Below are 19489 nucleotides of genomic sequence, written 5' to 3'. Positions count from 1 at the left end.
AACGGACAAACTCATGACAGACAACACTTAACAGTCTCTAGGGTGATGGCACCCCCCACAGGCCCCAGGTCGCTACAACACTAAGAGTGAGAAGATTACAATACTAAGAGTGAGAGGATGGCTATTAAAATAACCTATATTTAAGTCTTATCAATTATTTAACAATGTGTCCCGGTTTTAAGCTTTGAAAATCTGGTCACCCTACCAGTACATCAATCGAAATGTTAGAGCTTTAGATTTCAAAAACATGGATAGTGTTTGTTTACAATAGTTTTACAAAAGGATGAACTCTTCACAGTATCACTAAAGTTAGGGTATCAGTCATGTCTTTCCAATACAGCTTTAAGGACGTTTCCAAAGTGACACTGTAGAGGCAAAATTATCCTACTGGCTTCATACATGCTCTAAAAGATTCTGACAAACAAAATCTGTTTCCTTAAATAATATAAAGCCCATACTTCATATATGTATGAAATAATGTATTCCAGATCATGTATTTTTTAAGAGAATATTCTTGTGTGGGATTTGAAACATACACAAATTCTGAAAGACCCCACACAGCTACTGATTATGCGCATATTCAAATGTAAAACACTTTGGAATATATTACATCCAGTATGAAGTATAATAAATATTTGTATGCATTTGTTTTTTTCCATATAAATCTATATTTTTCAGAGCAGCCCTATAGTTAACAATGGCAAATTCCACATCACAGTTTGTACAGCTATACATTTATTGCTTATTTTAGAATATAAGAAATATATACATTGTTTGGTAAAAGTGTGTTCTCCCTCTCACTTTTCATAATGGAATTGGCTGTGCCTGCATTTCAAATAAGCCTTCCTTTACGCAGTCACCCCCATCTATGCCGTCATCGAAAGCGCTCAAAGCTAACCTGCAAATGAGGTCACACCCGGAAAGTTATGCCGACCACTAGCACTAATGCAGACAGAAAAGGACGTGTCGGGGCTCCTGAGTGGCGCACCCGGTAAAGGCGCTCCGCATGGAGTGCAGGATGCGGCCTATAGCCTGGACGTCACCGGTTCGAGTCCAGGCTATTCCACAGCCGACCGTAGACAGGAGCTCCCAAGGGGTGGCGCATAATTGGCCAAGCGTTGCCTGGGGGGGGAGGGTTAGGTCGGCTAGGGTTTTCTCGGCTCACCGCCCACCAGCGACCCCTGTAGTGTGGCCGGGCGCCTGCGGGCTTGCCTGTAAGCTGCCCGAGATCTGCGTTGTCCTCCGATGCTGTTGCTCTTGGGTGGCTGCATGGTGAGTCCACAGTGTGAAAAAAAGCGGTCAGCTGACGGCACACGCTTCGGAGGGCACCGTGTGTTCGTCTTTGCCCTCCTGAGTCAGCGCAGGGGTGGTAGCGGTAAGCTAAGCCTAAAAATAATTGGCCATTCCAAATTGGGAGAAAATAATAAAAATAATTGGCAATGACTAAATTAAAAAAAAAAAAAAGAAAAAGAAAAGGACGTGTCAAAACATGTCACCAAAATCGCATAAAAGCAGTTTGCTCCCATTTGCAGCAAGTTTTTTTTCATCAAAATCAGGGGCAAACATGTTAGAGGTTAACTATTAAATATTGCTGAACTGCTGTTTAGAGTTAACAAGCTACGGGCTGGTTAGACAAAGCAAATTGGAGTACCTAATGTTACCTTATCGGGGTCTGTCGTGAATGATATCTTGTTGATATCATGCTAGTCTACCTGTCATCAGACTCCAGTGTTGCTCACTTCAATTCGCAACACAAGTTGTAAATACAAATAGTTGTAAAAAGAATATGATATAGTTTATCCAGTATATTTTTAGAGAAAAAAAATGTAAAGATGTAATTCTGTGCAATACTGCATTGTGGTCTGAAAGGTTACAAGAGTGCTACTGTATCAGAAATAAAACTGTAGGGAAATTCTAAGTGAACATAACATTATTTAAATTGTTTTGTTTAAGTTGTGCATAAGTAAACAAATGTCTCAACATGCCTATTTTTATATTTATTTTTATTTTAAAAAATACAACAAACATTTCCCAACAAACACAGAGCCCTATTTCATAACCATGTGCATTTTTTTTTGTTTCTAACCAGCTGTGAAATTTGGAAGAATGTCTAAGAAGCAGCGGGACAGCCTGTATGTGGAGGTGCAGAAACACCAGCAGAGGCTGCAGGAGCAGCTGCAGCAGCAGAATGGGGAAGTGGAGGCCCTGGCACGCGTCTACACCAGCAGCATTAGCAATGGCCTCAGTAACCTTAACAATGAAATCGGAGGCACTTATTCCAATGGACACATAATCGACCTGCCAAAAACAGAGGGGAGCAATGCCTACTACAGTGTTGATTCCACTCAGCCCTCCCCGGATCAGTCTGGAATAGACATGGCTGAAATCAAGCAAATCAAACAGGAGCCTATTTATGACCTCACACCTGTACCAAACTTGTTTACATACAGCTCTTTTACAGATGGTCAGCTAGCCCCTGGAGTAACAATGACTGAGTTAGGTAGGTAGACCTGTTCCCATGTACTGTGGGCTGCTTACATCATGCCAGTTTTCCATGTTTAATTTTACCTTGCAGCAGTTGTCCAAAATAAGTTTTTCAGCAGCTGTCGGTTCATGAAGCATTATACATGTAGAAAGAGAATCTGTTAGTTTAGACTTTTCTGTACTCCTAGAACTGCTGGCAAGGACAACCACCTATGAAACTAATTGAGCTATTATAAATTGGTGCATTTCATGGGTAAGTAGACACAGAGGAGCTGGAGTGTACTGCTTAGTAATTTAAGCCCCATTTTTGCAAGAAGTTCAATTTAAATGCAGAAATATGCAGCTGAAAAACTGATTTGTTCTATTTATAAGGTAAACCTCATTTATGTCATAAGGTTATACTTTAGGCTTGCAAATTTGCTCTTTTTAGATAAATATTAAAGTTAATTTATTTTAAAGATTAAATTGACAAGTTTATTTAAAAATTCAAATTATAAAGACAGACACTTTATAGTCAATGTTTATAGTTGTAAGTGTACACACACAATAAATCCAGTTTTAATCATATTATGGTTCTGATATTGGTTTGCCCAGCTGGTCTTTTCTTTAAAAAAAAAATAATTAATTAATAATCTGTATTAAGCATATACTGCATGTTGATTTTACTATTTTTTTTTTACCATGCCTGTATCTTCAATTTAAGTTTCTATGTGTTGTTCGATAGTCTTGCATTGACAGTATTTTACAGTCCTAAAGCACTGGAAAAGCTGGAATCAATATACACTAAGACACGCCTGTCAATTTCAAGTTATCTTCACTGCAAACATCCTACTGTCTGTGTTACTAGAGCAAGTTTCTAATATAATTTACACTTCAATGTTTCAATTCCTCAATAAATGACTTTGCATTCAGAGTAAAGCTCACCACATACAGTGGCTCTCGAAAGTATTCACCCCCTTGGACTTTTCCACATTTTATTGTGTTACAACATGGAATCAAAATGGATTTAATTTGGAGTTTTTGCCACTGATCAACACAAAAAAAGTCCATAATGTCCATAAATACAAAACAGAAAATAATTGATTGCGTAAGTATTCACCCCCTTGAGTCAATATTTGGTAGAGGAATCTTGGGCAACAATTACAGCCATGAGTCTATTTGGATAAGTCTCTACCAGCTTTGCACATCTGGACACTGCAATTTTTGCCCATTCTTCTTTGCAAAATTGCTCGGGCTATTGTTGCCGTATGCACAGTGACTCCCAGCCCAGCCATGGAAGACTGTAACTCCTTTAGAGTTGCCATAGGCCTCTTGGTGGCCTCCCTGACTAGTGCCCTTCTCACCCGGATACTCCGTTTTTGAGGACGGCCTGTTCTAGACAGATTCACAGTTGTGCCATATTCTCTCCATTTCTTAATAATGGACTTTACTGTGCTCCGGGGGATATTCAATGCCTTGGAAATGTTCTTATATCCTACCCATGATTGGTGCTTTTGAAGAACCTTATTCCGGATTTGCTTTGAATGTTCCTTCGACTTCATGATGTAGTTTTTGTTAAGAAATGGACTAACCAACTGTGGGACCTCCCAGAGACAGGTGTATTTAACCTGAAATCATGTGACACACCTTAATTGCACACAGGTGGGCTCCATTCAACTAATTATGTGACTTCTAAAGACAATTGGTTGCACCAGAGCTTATTTAGGTGTGTCATAGCAAAGGGGGTGAATACTTATGCAATCAATTATTTTCTGTTTTATATTTGTAATTAATTTAGAACAATTTGTAGATTTTATTTTTCACTTTGGCATTATGGACTTTTTTGGGTTGATCAGTGGCAAAAACTCCAAATTAAATCCATTTTGATTCCATGTTGTAACACAATAAAATGTGGAAAAGTCAAAGGGGGTGAATACTTTTGAGAGCCACTGTAGATAACTCCTGTTATCTGACCAAGGTTTGCATGAAACTATTTATATGCTGCCAGCACATCAATACTGAGATGCAACTTATTTCACTAATTTGTAAAGCAATTGGCTGAATGTGCTGGCTACAACCAGGAAACATTTAAGAAGAATTATTTATTTTGTAGGGGGGGTGTAGTTACACACAAATGATACTATAAGTTAAGAGAGTTCAGAATCTCAGTCAGTCCCCCTAGATTACACAGATAATTTTGGGAGTCTGGAACCAACTCCCCAGTAATGTTGTTGAAGCTGGCACCCTGGGATCCTTCAAGAAGCTGCTTGATGAGATTCTAAAATTGTAACATGTCTGAAAAATCATTGCATTTCAGTTTTTTACTTTTGATTTTCTGTTTCCTAAAATCTCTCTTCAGATGTTTGAGAATTACTGGTTGTATTTTTGAATTTGAATGGGTAACTGGTTCCATTGAAAAAAGGAAATTTAGGATAAACAAAAAAAACATGTATTTCTTTATGCCTGAAGGTACCTTAAAAAACTGTGGGATACATAGCATCTAAAATGGTAACCAGGTTCCATTTAAATTCTATTTTCATGGTAAAAATGCATAACATACAGACAGACTTGGAAATTAACTTAAAATGAACAGCATTTTTACTCAGGAAATTAAACTTAAACTATCCTTTTCCACCACCTTTTGGTCAGTAGTCAGAACAACATTAAACTTGTGTCTGGTACTGAAGAAGTCTCACTGTGTGTTAACATACCGCACTGCATAATTAAAAACCTTAATGGAAGGATTCATGTCCAAGTGAATTATATATGGGCAAGGCAAATTTATTCCTCAAGTAATTTTCAGTTCATGAAGTAATAAGTGACTAAAGATGAACCTGTAGTTTAATCTGGTAATGCACCATGGAGGTTCCAGGGTTTGTCTTTGTCCCCATTTGTGAAGTGTTTTAATCTAGCTGTTTGTTGACAAGACTAGGGAAGGTTTCTTGTTCTGATACTTGGTCTCCAAGCACTATATAGTTATTACACCTCTTGCTGAAGACTTAAGTATGAGAGCCTAAGAACTTTTTCCCTAGCTAATTATACTGTACATATTTTTAAGGGTCTGTACTCTCTGCACAGTGTATTGCTTGCTAGATGACTGACCACCACAAAGGCCAGTGATCCAGCAGGTATTGCCCTCTGGATAGGGGGATTAAAATGATTTGTGTGCATGAATAAATGTGTGTATGATGCACAATCTGTTGTGCTGGATCACATTAGGCTGATTGAACCAAAGCTGCTGGTACAGATTGTAGTCCTGTTATCTTAACCCTTTGCAGTCCATTTATTAAGTGCGCGTCAGGTCCAATTTATTTTCACACGTGCAGTTAATTTTAGACGCGTTTTTTAAAACTATTTTTTTTTCACAGTCAAACGGGTTTAAATGGCCCTGCATATCAACAAAGCACTCACTAGGCATCTCCAGCCCTGCCCCACCCTTTCGTTCACTATCGCTTTCACATATGCTAATAAATAAATAATACTAATAATAATAGTCGTACATACCGATCGATCATCTCCTGATCACTCGTTTTATCACCAAACTCCTCAATAATGCAATCCAAGACATTATTTTATTACTATAACATCTCAAAAAAGCTGTGCAGATGTCCGTGATAGTCTCTGTGTGCTGATACAGTACCATTCAGCTTGTTTCCTTATGACCGCCCCTATGTAATGCCAGGGGCATGTATGACTAATCATGAGATACGTTTTTTGCGTTTTTTTGATGATGTCGGACAGGATCCGACAATGGACCAGATAGGAATAATTGCAATGTCGGACCAGGTCCGACAATGGACCACAAAGGGTTAAAGAGCATTACATTATCTCACCCTCTCAGCCTGTGAGTTTATTTTTGGTATGAAGTTTTAAATTGTCCTTTGATATGCACATGATTGTGATCCATTATTCCCATCACTGAAGGCTTTTTCTCCAAGTTCATTTCTTGAGTTTGAGGTTGCAAAGCTGGTAAGCTCACACTCACTTTTACATCCTTATTTCCCCAGCGTTTCACCTCAGAGTGTTTCCATTCCAGTTTAATAACCTATCCTGATTTTTCTAACAGATCGAATTGCACAGAATATTATAAAGTCCCATTTGGAGACATGCCAATACACTGTGGAGGAGCTGCAGCAGCTGGCATGGCAGACCCACACATATGAAGACATTAAAATGTATCAAAATAAGGTAATATTGTTTATAGTTCCTAAATTCCTTACTGACAGACTCTCTTAATATTGCATCGTCTGTACATAGCCAAATTGATACGGAAGACTTTGTTGGACTTTGCACTATAAAAAGTTGTATTCATACAAAGACCTTCCAAATGATGTTTAAACTGACCTGTTTTCCTTAGTTCTGGCATTAGTTGTAATGTTTTAAACAAACCATAATCTTTTGTTGAGTCTGAAGTCTGAAACATTTATGAATTTTCAGAATGTGTTGCTCAAGGTGTTTACTGGCAGAGTTCAAAGCCCTGAGATGGAAGGCCGAGACTGGTTATGCAGAGCTGTAAAATAAACGCTATGATAAAAAGGACATGCAAGATCTCTCCCTCTGATCTCTTATAATTCACTTTAGGCTGGCTTGGAAGCCTACTAGGTTTGCTACACCTATGATATTTTATCAAAGCCTGTCACTACTTGTACATTAAAATGTAAATATATTTTTGGTGACATACTGTAGATTTTCTCAAAAGTCACTTTGTCTACTAAGCAAAGGAGATTTGTAAGTTCTACACAAATTAAGTACTTAAATATATGATGGTTAAATAAAGTTTAATACAGTTTTTACTGTACAGTTTATGATTCTTATCTTGGTTTTTACTGTGTTCAGTGTGATGCAGCCACTCCGGGCTCTCCAAAACCTTTTTCCCATTGAGGGTCCAGAGAAGTCATGTCATCGTGCTATTGAAAACAAAGTCCCTCGGTGATATTTTAAACTTATGGTTGGTTAGTACAACCTGCGCGTAACCTAGACATCCCTGTCTCAAACAGTAAGGTGATTCCTGCAGAGCCCCTGTCCTGTTAGGCCAGATTTTAGTTTTCTGTGATGTACTATTACTGATATAGCCAGACGTGTCTGAGACATGTACCTAGTATAGTCCTTCATTTTCCAGTTACTTTAGGTGGCGGATAGGTACAATAATCTGGGTTATTTAAAGAACAGGTTGGAAAATGTTCACTACAACAAAATAGCTTTCTTATATAACATTTTTATTTCAAAATTGCTTTTCCTTTAATGAGAACATTGTTGATAATAATCTTCTCAGGAAGTAAAATCATCATTAGAAAAACAGACTAAGGCTCCAAAAATATTTTTTTTGTATCGTCCTATTGTTTTTAATTATTGTTTAATTTAATTTAATTTAATTTAATTTAATGTTCTTTAGTGTTTACCTAGTCTTAAAATAATTATAACAAAATTAATCTTTGGCAGTGTAGTCTTTATTATACAGTAAAACCTTTATTGTCTGAACCTCAATTATGTGAGAACTTCTGTTATCTGAACAGTCCCCTGGTAAACAGTCTTGTTGTGTGCTTTGCTCTTGTACTCTGTCATAGAAAATGCCCTTTTTAAGGCTCAATCTGGTATTTACAAAACAGTGCAGTACTGTATGCTATATATTTATAGATGAAGTGGTAGCATTCTTTTTATACAATTTCACAGTTGTAATTCGATTAGCTAAACAGCCCCTGGTCCCAATTAGTTCAGATAACAGGATTTTACTCCTTATATATATATTTATATATATAAATAATTTCACGGGGCGGAACAAGGCCACATGCTGTGATGATTTAAGACATTTTGTTGTTTTTTTTCTATTATGTTTTGTTTTTCGTTCTCTCCTTGTAGACACGGGATCTGTTATGGCAGCAATGTGCAATCCAGATCACACATGCCATTCAGTATGTGGTTGAATTTGCCAAGCGGATAACAGGGTTTATGGATCTATGTCAGAATGATCAAATTCTTCTCCTTAAATCAGGTAAGTTTGTCAGTGGAATAGCCACAAAAGCATGTATTTTGCTTAGAATAATGGCTTTCCAGTTGGTCTGTGGCACAACATTTCACTTTTATCACTTATTAGTTGTTTGTAATCTCAAAAAACACACACACACACACACACACATATATATATACAGACGTGCTCAAATTTGTTGGTACCCCTCCACAAAAAACGAAGAATGCACAATTTTCTCTGAAATAACTTGAAACTGACAAAAGTAATTGGCATCCACCATTGTTTATTCCATATTTAATTTTTTATTCAACATAATATTGTAAATAATAAAACAAATGAAAATGGCATGGACAAAAATGATGGGACCGCTAACCTAATATTTTGTTGCACAACCTTTAGAGGCAATCACTGCAATCAAACGTTTTCTGTAGCTGTCAATGAGACTTCTGCACCTGTTAACAGGTAGTCTGGCCCACTCTTCCTGAGCAAACTGCTCCAGCTGTCTCAGGTTTGATGGGTGCCTTCTCCAGACTGCATGTTTCAGCTCTTTCCATAGATGTTCGATAGGATTCAGATCAGGACTCATAGAAGGCCACTTCAGAATAGTCCAATGTTTTGTTCTTAACCACTCTTGGGTGCTTTTAGCTGTGTGTTTTGGGTCATTATCCTGTTGGAGGACCCATGACCTGCGACTGAGACAGAGCTTTCTGACACTGGGCAGTACGTTTCGCTCCAGAATGCCTTGATAGTCTTGAGATTTCATTGTGCCCTGCACAGATTCAAGGCACCCTGTGCCAGGCACAGCAAAGCAGCCCCAAAACATAACCGAGCTTCCTCCATGTTTCACTGTAGGTATGGTGTTCTTTTCTTTGAAAGCTTCATTTTTTCGTCTGTGAACATAGAGCTGATGTGACTTGCCAAAAAGCTCCAGTTTTGACTCATCTGTCCAAAGGACATTCTCCCAGAAGGATTGTGGCTTGTCAATATGCATTTTAGCAAATTCCAGTCTGGCTTTTTTATGTTTTTCTGTCAAAAGTGGAGTCCTCCTGGGTCTTCTTCCATGGAGCCCACTTTCGCTCAAAAAGCGACGGATGGTGCGATCAGAAACTGACGTACCTTCACCTTGGAGTTCAGCTTGTATCTCTTTGGCAGTTATCCTTGGTTCTTTTTCTACCATTCGCACTATCCTTCTGTTCAATCTGGGGTCGATTTTCCTCTTGCGGCCACGCCCAGGGAGGTTGACTACAGTTCCACGGACCTTAAACTTCTTAATAATATTTGCAACTGTTGTCACAGGAACATCAGGCTGCTTGGAGATGGTCTTGTAGCCTTTACCTTTACCATGCTTGTCTATTATTTTCTTTCTGATCTCCTCAGACAACTCTCTCATTTGCTTTCTCTGGTCCATGTTCAGTGTGGTGTGCACAATGATACCAAACAGCACAGTGATTACTTTTCTCCATTTAAATAGGCTGAATGACTGATTACAAGATTGGAGACATGTGCAATACTAATTAAAGAAACTAATTAGTTTGAAATATCACTATAATCCAATTATTTATTATCTTTTCTAAGGGGTACCAACAAATGTGTCCAGGCCATTTTAGAATAAGCAATAATTCATCTCTTTTCACAGCTTCTTTGCTTTATTCTATGACATACCAAAGGCATGCAAGTATACATGATAAAATAGCTTTTAATTTCATCACTTTTCAGGAGGAATGAAGCATTATTTCAATGAGCTGTAAGGGTACCAACAAATTTGAGCACGTCTGTATATATATGAGAAGATGATTTTTTGGGTGAAATGGGGGTAATGTGTATGAGTCATGGTGTTCACTTTTTAACTTGTAAGGTTGTTTGGAAGTGGTGTTGGTGAGAATGTGCCGTGCCTTCAATCCACTGAACAACACTGTGCTCTTCGAGGGAAAATATGGAGGAATGCAGATGTTTAAAGCACTAGGTATGTGTAATTACCTTTGATTTAAATTTATAATTCTTAGTGTTACTGAACAGGCTGTAGGGTTTAAAACACAATCTGTTCCCACCCCTCTGAACCTGTGCCAGACCGAGCCGGTAGGACAGATGAACCAATCAAAATGCTGAATAGTGTGAGAGCGGTCGGGAACCAATAATGTTTCTAATTGAACAGGTGGGATTGAATCTGACAATGTTGTGAATTCAGATGACATTTTGATAGGAAGACCCGATGCATAACCGATGTGAAATGAAAATAACTGGTCAAAACTGATTTAGGGATATGTTAATGAAAATGTCAAAACAATTGCAATTATGTTGACAATTATATTGTAGAAATACATACAACAAAGCAGGAAACTTGGGATTTAAACACTACAACCTGTTAAACAGTAAGTAGCAGGGTTCTGAAAAATATAGCGTTACACATTCCCACCTGTTGGTACAACTGTTTAACACTAGAACCGCCGCGGTTATACTCATACCTAGAGCCGCTGCCATGGTTATTATGACAGTTATATTTTAAACAACCTCAGTGTTAAAATGAAAGACAAACTATCGGATACAACTCAAAAGTTTTATTTAAGCACATCATATCAATCATCTGCACAGCTGAAACACTGTATTAAAAGGACAATATTTAAGTTACCTGGCATTGTTTTCTCTTGCATGTGTCACTGGGTGCAGCACTGAATCCAGGTTGAGCTGCTGCAGCCTGCTGCTTTGCAGTTTTCTGATTTAAATATTTCTGTCGAAGCGCTGTGGCTAGCTTCAAGGTGAATCCTCTCCTTCTGATATTTTCCCGGTGCATTCCTTGTACAAAACAAAGGAATTGATGGCTGCCAGATCCAGTACATTGTAAAATACAGCAACTAGTCACCGACGAGAACCGGCTTTCACTGAGTACTGACGTGCCACCTGGTCTAAAATGCCCACTCCGTACTTTGAGTCATTGTAGAAATCCACAGTCTCCAGTTTTTTCTTGTCAACAGTCCCGACATATGAAGGGAGCTGAAAATAATTACATTCTTTCTCAGCTTGTACTTGTAAACAGTTAGTGTAGCACAGTCATTGTGTTTCAGAATTGTACTGGAGTACAGCTGTGGTTGCAGGTTTTGTGCAGATGGTGGAAGCTCTCTTCTTGCTTTGTTCACTGATCCAACCAGGCTGTTTTTTTTTTCTTCAACTCTTTTGCCAATTGCAGTGAAGTAAAAAAAATTGTCAGTAGTAACATTCCTCCCTTTTCCATCAGCTTAAGTACCACGTTGTCATCCAGTCTCTGAACAGCTGCCCAGGTAAGGGTAATCATTCACCATATATTTGGACTCAACGTCCGCTGCCAGCCAAAATTTGATCCCAAATTTGTCAGGTTTGTTTGACATGTATTGTGTCCAGCGACACCGTTATTTTGTCGGAAACAGCTGCTCGTCCACTGTAAGGTTCTTTACCGTCTTGTAGCAGGCAATGCTGTTTCCAATGAAGTCGTTTAAAATTTCTGATGCCAGAGCAAATTTATCTGTCTGAAAGTGGGCACTTCTCGTTGCTCTCAAATCAAAATGCAAAAATCTCAAGATTTCTCAAACTATTCCGCTACATTGTCTCTATATATATATAAAAAAAGCAATTCCGCATTGTGTAGACCAAAAGCTCTCTAGGCAAAGGCTTACAGCCACAAACATACAGGATTGCAATAAACACTTCCAATTCCTCCAATGACATTGCCTAGGAATCATCATTTTGTATCCTATGTGCCTCTGCTACAGTACAGCGTTGAATGTGGTGTAGCATTTGCATATCGATCAATAAATGAAAAGCACTGAGAGTGCTATCGAGGTTGCATTTTGTGTACGCCGTGGGACCTTCAAAACATTTTGTGCAGCCCGTCTTCCTACAGCATCAACACCAGGATTTATAATTTCCCAAATAGTGCCATCCGTCTCCCGAATGCCTGTTCATGCTGGCGATGCAGCGGGAGTCGCTGCTCTTTGTGGTCGTGGCACTTCAGTGGCACCTTCCTCGCTTTCACTGGTGGAACTGCCTGTTTCACAAATCCAGGATTCATCGCTGTCATGACCACTCACATTCCCTGCATCAGAATCATTTTCGGACAAAGCGGTAAGCATATCAATCACTTCTTGAGTGGTCATGCGTCTTCTTTGAGGATTAGGGGACTAGACCGTTAATTGAACTGATTATGTGCTAAATTAGACCTTTTTAATTGTTAAAAAGATTAACACTAATCTAAATGGGCGGAGATGTGTGATGCATGCCAAAATGAAATCTCGTCAGAATGAAAGCTGGCCAATCAGCTGACTTGTTCCTGATTAGGTTGCCAAAAAAAAAACGCTTCTTAGCGGACACAAATACCCTGTAGATCGCGGTGACATTACAATCTTGCGTATCAGCAATTTCAGCTTTTGTAATTAAGGATAGTTGATGCTCAAAGGCCGCCAATTGAGGAAAGCTGCTTTAAAGTTATAAGTGTAAAAAGTTGTCAGGATGTTAAATAAAAAGTAAAATTACAGGTACGTTATTTAAACAGTTGGAGCAACATGTGTGAACGTGTAACACTATATGTTCAGAGCCCTGCTACTTACTTTTTAAGTAATGTTGAATATAACATAGGCTATTAACACTTATTTAAGAAATTAAGATTGAATATAAAGTAGGACACTGCTAGATAAAAGCTGATAAGTCATACATAAGCACCCCTGTAAGGGAAGCTTCAATGTTGGTGCCATGTCTTCGTATCTCATAAAACATTTGAGATTCAGAGAATTGTTAGTTAGAATAAAAACATTTAACAAATTGTAGCATAACATATTTACAACACATTTCCAGATGATAAACTGGAAGTAAAATTAACCACTTTTTAAATTTCTGGTAATATCCTTGCAAGAGACTACAGGCTATGATATACAGTAGTGTCTTTATATCTGTAACACTGTTGTGTTCTATGATTATCACAGTCATGTGATTATTGATATAGTCAGATAATAATGAACATTTTGTGACCACATTTGTTTTAACTATACATATATTTAATAATTCCTTCATAAAAGTTTACAGTATTTTGGCACAATATTTTCACAGTTACCCCATGCTTTTACCATGGCTATATCATGCGTTTATCATATTTTACCCTGGTTTGCCATGTTTATTAATGTGCTTTACCATACCTTGCTATTCCTTACAATGCTTAGCTATGCTTTACCATGCTTTCACTATGCTTTGTTACACTTTGATATGCTTTTAATACAGTAAACTTTTTTTATAAGGGTTCTTCCAGTGTATTTGACTTATATTTGACTTCAGAATGTTGTGGATTTGTAATTCTGGTTTAGAAGTGCTACTTCAGGGGCTCCCGAGTGGCGCATCCGGTAAAGGCGCTCCACGTAGCCTGGAGGTCCCTGGTTCGAGTCCAGGCTATTCCACTGCCGACCATGGATGGGAGTTCCCAGGGGGCGGTGCACAATTGGCTAAGCGCTGCCCGGGGGGGGCGGGGCTTAGGTCGGCCAGGGTGACCTCGGCTCACCACACACCAGTGACCCCTGTAGACTGGCCGGGCGCCTGCGGGCTTGCCTGTAAGCTGCCCAGATCTGTGTTGTCCTCCGACGCTGTAGCTCTGGGTTGGCTGCATGGCAGGCCTGCAGAGTGAAAAGAAGCGGTCAGCTGACGGCATGCGTTTCGGAGGACAGCATGTGTTCGTCTTCGCCGCTCCCGAGTCAGCGCGGGGGTGGGAGCTGTGAGCTGAGCCTAAAATACAATTGGATATTTCAAATTAGGAGAAAAACAGGGTAAAATCAATTGGCGACTACTAAATAAAAAAAAGAAGAAGTGCTGCTTCATTGTTTTCTTTTTTGGGTTTTGAATCAGGTTCAGATGATCTTGTCAGTGCAGCCTTTGACTTTGCAAAGAGTTTGTGCTCTCTTCAGCTTACCGAAGAGGAAATCGCTTTGTTCTCAGCAGCTGTGCTGATATCACCTGGTACGTAGTATAGACCAAAGAAGAAGATATTACTAGATTTATTTGTATTCTTTTATCAATTATTAAGTGGAAATTGTCCTACCAGTACTCCTAAACTCCAAATGTATTAAGGCACAGGATTGTTCATACAAAATTAGCACAAGCATACCATTTAGTTCCTTGTAGCTTCATGTTTAGTATTAAATATGTATTCAGTGAATATAAGTACCTGATGCAATTAAATAATAACAAACATTTGATGGATTTTGGAGATTAATTGTCATTTATTAGCCCCCTTAGTTTTAATGACCCAATTGGAGTTGGAATGAAAAATAATAATGTTTTTTATTTTATTTTTCATTGGAGTAGATCGACCCTGGCTGATGGAACCCAGGAAAGTTCAGAAGCTGCAAGAGAAGATTTACTTTGCACTACAGCATGTGATGCAGAAGAACCACTTAGATGATGACACACTGGCAAAAGTAGGTTATCATAGACACTAGTCAGGCTTTTAACAAAGGAGCCTCATGGGATTGAAATGAACATCTGCTGAGTGGAATCCAAAAACTGAGGACCATATTTAACATTGACATGCAAATAAACCAGTATAAGGTTCAGCTGTTTATATATTCCCAACCTCAGAGGAAATACCACTGTGGGAAGCTGGGTGTAAACCAATAAAGGTTTGAAAAGAAAACTATAATGTGTGTTTTATATTTTAAAATGTCATTTTTAAGGCAATCAACAACTAAACAAAATCTAAATACTGTCTGGACTGGTTTAACTAAAAGGTGCATTCAAATCAATTGTTGAGTGTTTCCCTTGTTACTTGGGTAAAGTTATGTGATAAAAAAAAATTACCTAAAATAATTTAGTATGATCCATGATCTCTTTACAGTTTTTTAAATCAATAAACAGAATTGAGCATACAAGTGAGGGGAACTATGGAATGAGAATCGCAGTGCTTCAACTGTTCTCACTGAAATTACTAAAATTGTAGAGACCCAGGTGTACTTGACTCAAAGTAGTGATTTTTTAACAGAAGACTACTGGTTTAAGAAGTTCTGTTCTGTAACTCGGGGAAACTGTACTAAATTAATCTGGTTGTGGTGTATATTAGTTTCCACCATATTCTGACAACATAAAATAACTTGTATTTATCCTGCTTCATTTCACAGCTGATTGCTAGGATCCCAACATTATCATCACTTTGTAATCTACACACAGAGGAACTCCAGGTGTTTAAACAGCTACACCCTGAAACTGTCAACATGCTCTTTCCTCCATTGTACAAGGAACTCTTTAACCCGGACCCTTCCGCGTGCTCCAAGTGAAACAGAGCTCCCACACAACCATTGGAATGAGATACTTGTTACTAATAAAGCAATCTGTGAATGGAGACTGAAAATAATCACTACTGCAACACTAGAGGAATGTCCTGCACTCAATACAGTTGTGTTCACCGATACAGTTTAAAGAATGTAAATATGCACCTATTAAAAGGGGCTTTTCATAAATGGCCAGAAATGTACAGACTTAGAACACTGTATGTTATTGTATCTCTGGGTAAGTTATTTTTGTTTGTTTTTGATTTTTATTTGGGTGTGTATGTGCAGGTGGGGTGGGGGCTTATCATGGGTGAGTTTTGAAAGAGTAAATCTTACAAAAGTTATATTGTAGATATACCATGGAGCAGAGCAGAACTTTACAGTATTAATAACTGTTCTGTTCATGGTTTAGATGTAATTTAAGAGGAAATTAGCATGTACGGCTAATAATTGTTTTCTATGTTTTTAGTTTAGTTTTACATGTACAGAATTTGTAAGAATTTAACAGGATTTGTAACGGACATTTGTGATATATTGGGAACAAAATAATTAGGTTGGTTAAGATTTAATAAAAGCTTTGTCTGGATTATTTAGGATTTTGTATGTAAATGTTTGATATTTCAAGTTTCGTAGACTACTGCAGACCTGTAATGAACTAAATTAATTGCTAGTTTTCCATATGAAGATATATTTTTGTGAAAAAAGGACAAACAGGCATACTTTAAATAGCCTGTGTAGATGCTTTGTCAACAACGACTGGATTGCTTCAGCAGAATTGCTATCATGTTGTGGTAGATAGCTCGTCCTGAGGGGTTTCCATTCTAACTACTGCACTACAACCATAGCTTTACACCACTGGGCATGTCTGGGGATTTTATTTGACTTTTCCTTGCCTCAGACCACAGTGTTGAAGACTAATGAAGGCTCAAGAACAGCAATAATTATTATGCTACTGTATCCCATATTTGTTTTTATTTTAGAGAGCATGATATGGCAAATGGTATATTTGAGAGGTACATGAATGCTTTCAAATTGACATTTTGGCAGTATATTTTGTAAGGCAAAAAAGCAGCCTCCAAATTCAGCTTCATCACACAACCATTCAATTTCCTCTCAATTCTAGTTTATTTTCCCATGCATTCACATTCCAGTGGTTATTGGCTACACTTTTGCTGGCTAGCCTAATGAAGACAGGCTGATTGTGTATCCAAAAAGTCACTAGTGGCCAATGCATACCAGTGACTCAGTGCTTATTTACAGCATATGAGTGTTTTTGTGTAGCCTGACTAGGCTGCTAACTTGATTGGCACCCAGAAGAAGCAATGTACTGGACATGTCCGTAGCTGATATCATTGATTGTTGTCATTTAACCATGGTATGATAACATGATTTATCAGAATACCTTTTTATTCAAAAATGTTTTTTATTGCCAACTTTGGACCAGTTGCATTGTAGGATGGGGAGTGGGCATATTCAGTTCTTATCTTTACTAACATTGTTATTGAAGTTTATTTGGCAACCAATAAATTAAGGACAAGTCTCACTGCCAGCGACATTTACTTTTGTGGCAGCACAAGTCACTCCTCTTAGCTTGAATAAAGTTCATATTTGTGATTCTTATGCTAGGGCAGGGTAATGAAAGTCATTCCACTGAAGCGCTGGTTATGTCCGGATGCTTTTGTTTTTGTTTGTTTGTTTGTTTGTTTGTTTGTTTGTTTTTGAGGTTCTTTTTAGTACATTTGTGATAGACAATCACCTGGTGTTGCGCATGTCAATGTTTCTCTGAGCTTTGCTGCACATTTGTTCAAAAGTCTATTTTCTGTTTAAATGTAAGATAAATAAATAATGTGCCCATTTATAATTCATTTTGCTTGCTATGTTGTTTTTTTGTTTTTTGTTTTGCTTCTCCTCCTTCGTTGTTGTATTGACTGCTCAGGGAATGATTAAACTAAAAATCAGCACACTGGCTCTGATAATCTGTTATAAAGACCATCTGGTTTGAATTCACCCGTTTTGGAGAACTGTAATGCTTTATTGGATGGCAAGGCTATATCTCTTGCTGGCTACAGTAGCTTGTCTTACAGTGAGCCAATCCACTGTCAGTGGTACAATATTAAGAAAGAGTTTAGTGTGCATAGGAAGATGTTGAAGTTGTTTTACAAAACGTAAGGCCATTTTAGTCATAAGCATTCCAATTGAAGATCACTTCATTCAGCCCCCCCCCCCCCCCCCCTCAGCTTCCCAATTAGCAAACATTTTCTAGTGGTCATAGACAATATAACCATTTTATTGTGGGAAAGGAAATAGGAAGAATGAACATAACAGAAAAAGGTCAGATTGAATTTACTGATCTACATGATAAGAACTGAATTATCCACACCAGCATTTATTTTAGCAGGTAAATATTTATTTTACTATAATCCTTACTGTTCTAAAATTAGAATAATTGATCTGATTGTGAGGACCGAATACTCCTTCGTTCAGATTTAAACTGGGAGATAAAGCAGCAAAGGTTTGCATGACCACATTTGTTTCAGTGTTAAAGAAACAAGGCTGCGCTAATCTGTTTATTCAGGGTAATAACAGCATGCAGTTTGTATAAAATCTAAACCGAATTCACAGAACCCTAAGCTCACCCACATCCCAACCATTACTCAACACAGTTCAACACATGCACGACGACACACACACACACACACAGCACCTCTGGCAACATGCTTATCAAGATCAGAAAACATTTCTCTTTTCGAGATTTAAAGCTTTGATGGCTTCGAACAGCTTTAAATAACTCCAAGTGACTTATGGTGCCATTCTGGCTAGTAGTGACTAAAAGGTTTTTTTCACAAAGTGACTTTAGACATCTCCATGTGAAGCTACAACACATATTTTATTTTAATGTAGGCAAAGCAGAATGGTCTGTAGCTTTTTATAGGCAGTACTACCACTACTTCCTGTTTCCCATTTACTGAATGCTCACTTTGTCAAAGACAATTGCTTATGGGGCAGACATTGCACTGTAGCTCACTCAGGGACTTTGTGGATAAAAGCTGAAGGAATGTCAAATGTAGCTGCCTGGGATCAACAGCACTGTAGTACAGTATTTTAAGTTGAAAATACCCAGACAAGACTTTCAGGGTTGACAAGTATGCTAAAGATCTAGCAGCAGAGTTCACAGTTAAACATTGTATGTAATCAGAACATGCAACTTTGAGAAAAGTAAACTGTATGTGAAGAGGCCATTCATATTTGCATAGTTGTTGGGAATTATCAATTAGGTCATTCACTATAAGGAAAATAAATATATCTAGTACTGCAGGTAGGAGCCCTCTCTGAGATCAATTCAATAATAAGAGTTTTATAAATGTTTTACAACAAGACTTATTTATTTCTGACAGGTATTTAAAGTATTTCACTATATCATAAGGACATTGGGTCACATAGATTTGCAAATACAGTAGTTTTAATCTCTACCAAATTGTGAATTCAGCTAAAAGCTCTTGGTCTGCGTTGCATTGAGATCTTTTTGGTACTTACTGGGCTGTGAACAAGTGTGCAGAGTATCCAACTATTAGGTATAGCAGCAAAATGTAAAAGTCCTGTTTGTTTTTTGTTTTGATTAGTTTTTTTTTTTGGGGGGGGGGGGAGGGGGGAGTTGCCATTCCTTATTGTATACAGTTTAATTATTTTATTAAAAGAGATTATTTTCTTTTAAAAGCTAAAGGATGACATAGCCAAATTAAGTTTTGTTAAAAAAGAAATTCAAACTAAACAAAGTGTTACTTGTCATTTC

General features: G+C 37.9%; 1 protein-coding gene across 4 annotated transcripts in view; it reads left to right on the top strand.

The window, feature by feature from the left end:
• Window positions 1–19320, top strand: part of LOC117409362 (nuclear receptor ROR-beta) — an 89133-nt gene extending 69813 nt beyond the window's left edge. For 3 of the 4 annotated variants that reach the window (XM_034015290.3, XM_058996358.1, XM_058996353.1), the window contains 7 exons: window positions 2090–2500; window positions 6530–6651; window positions 8320–8452; window positions 10284–10391; window positions 14282–14392; window positions 14738–14853; window positions 15550–19320. In XM_034015290.3, coding sequence (XP_033871181.2) covers window positions 2090–2500; window positions 6530–6651; window positions 8320–8452; window positions 10284–10391; window positions 14282–14392; window positions 14738–14853; window positions 15550–15705 — 1157 coding nt within the window. In that variant the 3' untranslated portion in view covers window positions 15706–19320. The remainder of the gene's footprint in view (window positions 1–2089; window positions 2501–6529; window positions 6652–8319; window positions 8453–10283; window positions 10392–14281; window positions 14393–14737; window positions 14854–15549) is intronic. The other variant, XM_034015291.3, reaches the window with a different exon arrangement.
• Window positions 19321–19489: the final 169 nt, after the last annotated feature.

This window comes from Acipenser ruthenus, chromosome 2, assembly GCF_902713425.1.
Source record: "Acipenser ruthenus chromosome 2, fAciRut3.2 maternal haplotype, whole genome shotgun sequence".
NCBI classification, from domain to species: Eukaryota; Metazoa; Chordata; class Actinopteri; order Acipenseriformes; family Acipenseridae; genus Acipenser; species Acipenser ruthenus.
The sequence above is the reverse complement of the archived record's forward strand: the minus strand, read 5'-3'. Positions and strand labels throughout refer to the sequence as shown.